The 6,000-nt window shown below is 28.3% G+C and overlaps 1 protein-coding gene across 4 annotated transcripts in view; it reads right to left on the bottom strand.

Moving 5' to 3' along the window:
• Window positions 1-6,000, bottom strand: part of LOC107446086 (poly [ADP-ribose] polymerase tankyrase) — a 97,168-nt gene that overhangs the window by 70,428 nt on the left and 20,740 nt on the right. For 2 of the 4 annotated variants that reach the window (XM_043040455.2, XM_071179533.1), the window contains exon 1: window positions 4,286-4,728. The exons of the other annotated variants lie outside the window; for them this stretch is intronic. In XM_043040455.2, coding sequence (XP_042896389.1) covers window positions 4,286-4,311 — 26 coding nt within the window. In that variant the 5' untranslated portion in view covers window positions 4,312-4,728. Of the gene's footprint in view, window positions 1-4,285; window positions 4,729-6,000 lie in introns of those variants that run through there. 4 annotated transcript variants of the gene reach the window in all.

The following is a 6,000-nucleotide window of genomic DNA, read 5'->3' as shown; positions in this document are numbered from 1 at the left end:
AAAAATAGCATAACAACTTCCCGATAAAGATACAAAAAAAGATACATAGAAGTTCGTTTCATTTTAATAATATATTATTAAAATACATTCCCACTTAAGAGTATTAAAAACTAGATAAATGTGCATCAAAATAGTTTTAATACAGTGGTTATTTTAGTAAAAAGAGTGGTCTCTTAAAGGCTTAAATTTAGTTGAAACCTTACTATCACAATACCAAATAATGGTATTATTAGGTATTGTGACTTAATACAGCATGAAGTATGCCAAAGAAATCAAATTTATCTATAATACATACCAGGGTTGGCAAGGTTTAGGACAGAATGGATTAATCCACGGTTTAAACTGTCCGGTAAAAACCCCTTGGTCTAAAACTGTCGTAAACCCTTTTACTCAAATTATGTCACAATTTTATCTGAACAATATTTAAGAGGTAAAATAAACATAGAACTAATGACACATTGATATTTAAATATACTAGAGAATATTTGTTTTTAATCAGTAATCAAGTTCAATTTGTCCTCTCATTCAATAGTTCATAACTGAAGTTTGGCCTTGCCATACAGGTTAAAATATTAGGGACTAAGTGCTTGGTTCGTCATAAACAGGTTTATTAATCTACAGTACTATTCAAGAATACTTTTATTTCATTCATGTTCAATTCTTTTAGAATAGTGGTGATACATCACCAGTGTCAGTAACTGAAACTGATGTTATGCCCCTCAAAACTGTTAATACATTTTTCAGTTATTTTGTATTTTCAATTAAAACTAATATATTTATATTTAAAAACAATTTTTTTAAAAATAGATGTCTTTTTTATCATCCTGTGACTGTCTTTTTTATCATAATATTATGAAAAATGGTTAATTTTTAGGTTAAAGGTTAATTTTTGAACAAATTTAGTGTTTTTTTTAAGAAAAATTATTATTTTTTAATATTGCCATATTTATCCTCATGCAAAAATATTATTTATCAGTATTAAAAGTATATTTATATTTAAAGGATTAGGCATTCACTTTTGTTGTTCAATGAATTGTGGAGCTTCAAAAATTATAAACCTTTTCTTATTATATTATTTTCTTTTGATAAGTTATAGTAAATTGCAAAAAAAAAATCAAATATTTATTGATACATGTAATTATTATGTGTACAATGGTTACACCCATAGAATTTTTACCTTTTACCAAAGTTCAAGGATTTGGACACTTTAAGACAGTTTTACCCAGTTTAAGACCGTAAAACCCAAGTGTCCTGTCCAAAGCCAGTTTAGGACGTCCAAAACCTCAACCCTGATACATACAATTAAATCTTTCAATGCTGAAATTACTTTTATGCAAAAATTAGTCCTAAGGTGGTTTAGAAACTCAGTAGAAATATTAATATTACTTAAGAAATTTTTTCTTTCGAATGCTCAAAAAAGTTAAAGAGCAGTTCCTCATTAAAGTACATTTCATAAAAAGATTATAAGTTCATCATGTTGCAATTTTTTTTTGTTTTTATAAAAAATAAATGCAGAAGAATATGGCAAGTTATGTACTTTTGAAAGTATTCTGTACTGTGCATGCAAGAAAAATGTAACTTTGTAGGCAACTTAATTAGTAATGTAACTTAATTAGGTAGAAAATACACTAATAAAGTTCAAGAAAATATTGTTACTAATTAATTTGTATTTTTTTTAAAAAATCCCTGATTAATAATAAATTTCACACTAACTGCTATTTTACACTGCAAAACAAGGTACACAAATAATTACATAACTGCTGAATTTTCACACAGCACATTCAATTGTTCAATTTCAATGTGTGCAACATATGACAGTATTCTGATTTTAACAAATTCTAGAAGTATTCAGTGCGTTTGCTGAGATAATAATAGAATTTGTTGAGAATAATATACTAATTTCTAGTCTTTTTTATTCCAAATTAAAATGAAATTTCATTTTTAAAAAAATTTCACCCACTTCTCTAAAAGTTTAGAAGAACACTTCTCTACTATAAACAACTTATCCAAATTTACAATATTTAAATTGGACTTAGTATAAATTACAGAGGTCTGTCTAGGCTTTTCTGAAAAGTACCGATTTTGTGAAAATTTAGACATAATTTGTGAAAAATTAATTATGCAAAAGAACTAGAAACTAAATTTTAAAAAAAATTAATAATGCAATTAAAGGAGTACAGAAAGTACTGAAAATCTTTTTAAGGTTAAAAAAAAAATCATTCACTTGAAAGGTTTGATAATTAAATATAAGTATGCAACTTGATTAATTTAATCTCATTAATTAATAACTTAAAATAAAAATGTATACATATATCTGTTAGCTCTTAAGTTTATTTGAAAAAAAAAAATAGTTTAAAAATTCAGAGAAAATCTATATTTTCAGAAACATTAATAAAATTATTTTTTATGATGTTTATTATATTAACTACGTGATTTTTAATTAAAAACATCTATTGACTAAAAATAGTATTTAGAATAATATAACTGGAGATACAGAATACATTAAAAATTTTTTCCTTGCTATTTTTACATTAAAAAAAAAAATATAAAAAAATTTGTCAGTCAAATATCCAACATATAGTATAATACTACTTTATGTTGAACATATATATATCTATATATGCTAAAGAATTAAAAGGAATTCTTTTTCCACAAAGCAAGTCAATCAAACATCATTTTATTTTAAACAGAAGATGAATATCACAAGTTTTAATTCTACTTATACAAATAAAAACAAGTGTTGAAACAATAAGAGCAAGCATTTCTATACCTGCATATTAAATTTAAGTTAAATGTTGCTATATTTTTTTATTTCATGTCAAGTATGAAGACATTTAATTGAAAAGTTTCTTTGAATACTACATTTAAAAAAAGAAAAGAAAGAAAAACACAAGTTATTTTAGTTATTTCATCCTTTATTCAAACATAATAAAATTCATACAAAATTTTTTTTAGTGTAGATATCAAATTTCATAAGTCTAGCAACAATAAACAAGCCATAAAATTCATTATAAAATTATTTAAACAGTTCACACCATAGATAAACAAACTTAATTATCTTAATGACATTAATATTGGGATATTTTCAAAAAATTTTATTTATGTAAAGATCGATTTTATTAACAAATTAAAAAAAAAAGTGAAAAAGTTTAGTATTATTTAATAAATATATTAATTAAATGATAAACAAAATTCAATTACATTGACTAAGTAAAGTAAAATTATCTCAAAAAAATTAAATTTGCCATGCTTATATAATAGAGTTAAATTTTACGGAGTAATTTAAAATTATTCTGATACAGTCATGAAAAGTTATTTCACTGAAACAAAACAATAATAAATAAGTTATTATTATTAATTAAATTTTAAACCAAAATTTAATAATTCAAACTTGTTAAAATAGTAATTATATGCCATGCAAAATCTACAATTTAATTTGCAAACATATTCTCAAAAATAAATCTTTTGAGACAAATAATCATCAGTTACGAAACCGAACTAATTTACCATCTTTCTAAGATTATACTCCCCAAATGAAATGTAAAACATGATTATAAACTGATATTAAGTGTAAAAGAAAACAAATGTATTTGTTAATGTTTTAGCTAATAAAAAATAGATACTAAACTTTCTATTATAAATTTTCACACAAATATATTTATGAATAGTATATTCACAATGTGTAAAAATGTAAATAATGTGAATTAGTGAAAAAGGATTAAGTTATAGGATGTGTACATTATTCAACACTAAATTTAGGATTCTTTTATTGAAAAAAGATTAATTCCGTGCGACTACATCATACGAAAATTCGGTAATCGATCGAGGAAAAAAAATTTTTTGTCTCATAGTAACAACGTCATGAACACAAACAGCTAGGTGATATGAACACATATAATGACAAAAATAACATTCTTGTAAAAATAGCATAACAACTTCCCTTTTATTAAAGCTGATAAAAACACAAGATATAAAATATCTTCATAAGGCGTAAAAATTCACAGAATTAAATAGCGTTCAACCAGATGTGTTTAAAAAATATATAAATACAAACATGAGCGTAACAGGTCCCAATGATAAATAACGAGTTTATACGCCGGTCTATTTAAATCGATTATTTTTCTATTACAGGTGATAAAAAACACCAGGCGCCATTATGAAATTTACGATAGCATAACGGGAGTTGACGAGGGTGGCGGCGTAACCAACGTGGCCGCATTGGGTCAATCTGGCGACCACAAATAAACAACCAATTACACAGTCACTAAAGATAAAAAAAACTCACATAATGACTTTACGATTTGAAGGCATTTTTCTCAATCCGGCGGCGACAGATCGTCTTCGCCTGCGCCTTTTGGAAGAGAAGACAAATGCGTAAAAAGGGGATGGCACAATATGGACGAGCAGGAGGCAGCAGCGCCGTTAATATTATCAGCCGGTTGAATCACACACGGCGGTTTTTCATCAATCGTTTGTTCCAGCAAATAACAGCTCCAAAAATAAATGTCATTTATAAAAAAGCATTGACAAGCTCAGAAAGAAAATACGGTATTAAATAAAAAAAAATAAAAAATCAGGAAATTTTGATCACATAATTTTTTTGTAATTTATTAATTAATTACTTGACACTATGATATTTTGTATAAATTTTAAGAAAGCCCTATGCGGGTGGGTGTACATTTTCGATGATGGCGTCTACAGCAGAGAACGGATGAAAAGAGCGAAGAGAGGGCGCTCCTGATTGGCGGAGGCTATTCCCCATTCTCGACATTGATTGGGAAGTGCGGGGCACGTGCCGTTTCCACGACCACCCGCTATGCAGTTTCCCTTGCATGTTTCATTTCAGACTTCTACCGGATCGCTTCGAAGTTCAACCAGTACAAAAGTCACGCTCATGCCCGAATCATACAGTACAGAGGCAGTTCGTAGGGCCGGTATTAACCACGGCGATATCGAGTTTGTTGACACCGAAGATCAGTGTTTTCGTCCCAGGCGCGATGTTCGGAAGAGTGTGATGAACTTGGAGCTAATGAAAGAACGCGTTATAGATTCTGTGTATTACCGATTTTTCAACTAAGTTATACACATACAAGTCAGATTTTTCTTAAAAATCAAAGAAAAGTGCTGACATGTCTAAAGTTGAAGACAAGGGACAAATCACGATTAGTGGGGGAATTTTTATTTTACCCATTTTATCTTGTCATTTCAGTGTCTTAGCTAACAAATAAATGGAATCCAAATTATCTATTTAACCCACTGTTGATTGATTAACTACGCACCGCCCTCTAACAGGTCTCAGTTAAAAATAGTAACATTTTGTCCAATCCACTCTTGTATTAAATTTTTTCTACATTCCTATTTTATTTTTTAAAGCAGATATTATAATGATAACATGAATGGCTACTTCAATCCCCCCCCCAAAATCAAACAAATGTTGAGAAAAAGACTCCAAGAAGAAAGAAAAAAAAAGCGATCATTCATAAGTCTATATATCAGGGCAAGGGGAGAAAGGAAAAGTCTTTTTCATCTTTTTTCTACCCAGCCGTGCCAACTTTACTATATTTGCTAATAAATGCATGGAAAATTATCTAAACAACACACTGTTTAGCTCCACGACCACAACTTACAAATCCATGTTTTTATTTTTAAAATAGCTAAGTTATTGGCTATTCTTATTCTTCCTCCCTTCAGTATTGTGAAGCCCTCCTCCCGAGCTCTCCCCTCGAAAAGTACTCTTCCTGGAACCCACTTAGGAAACCTTTCACCTTCAGTCAAAAATGGGAGAAAAAACCCCAACAAAAAAACATTTCTCATACATTCTATAAACACATAAATACTTGATACAATATGTTCCCACATGGCGCCGCTATCATTCCCCTCCCCCTTTTTGATGAAGACCTTTAGTATAAATATTTGAGGGTGTTAGGAATTTTATGAATAATTGTTAGAGGTTAATAAACAAATTATAGATGAAATTAGTATGGAGTCCGCTTTAAAATA

Source organism: Parasteatoda tepidariorum, chromosome 1, assembly GCF_043381705.1.
Source record: "Parasteatoda tepidariorum isolate YZ-2023 chromosome 1, CAS_Ptep_4.0, whole genome shotgun sequence".
Lineage (NCBI taxonomy): Eukaryota > Metazoa > Arthropoda > Arachnida > Araneae > Theridiidae > Parasteatoda > Parasteatoda tepidariorum.
The sequence above is the reverse complement of the archived record's forward strand: the minus strand, read 5'-3'. Positions and strand labels throughout refer to the sequence as shown.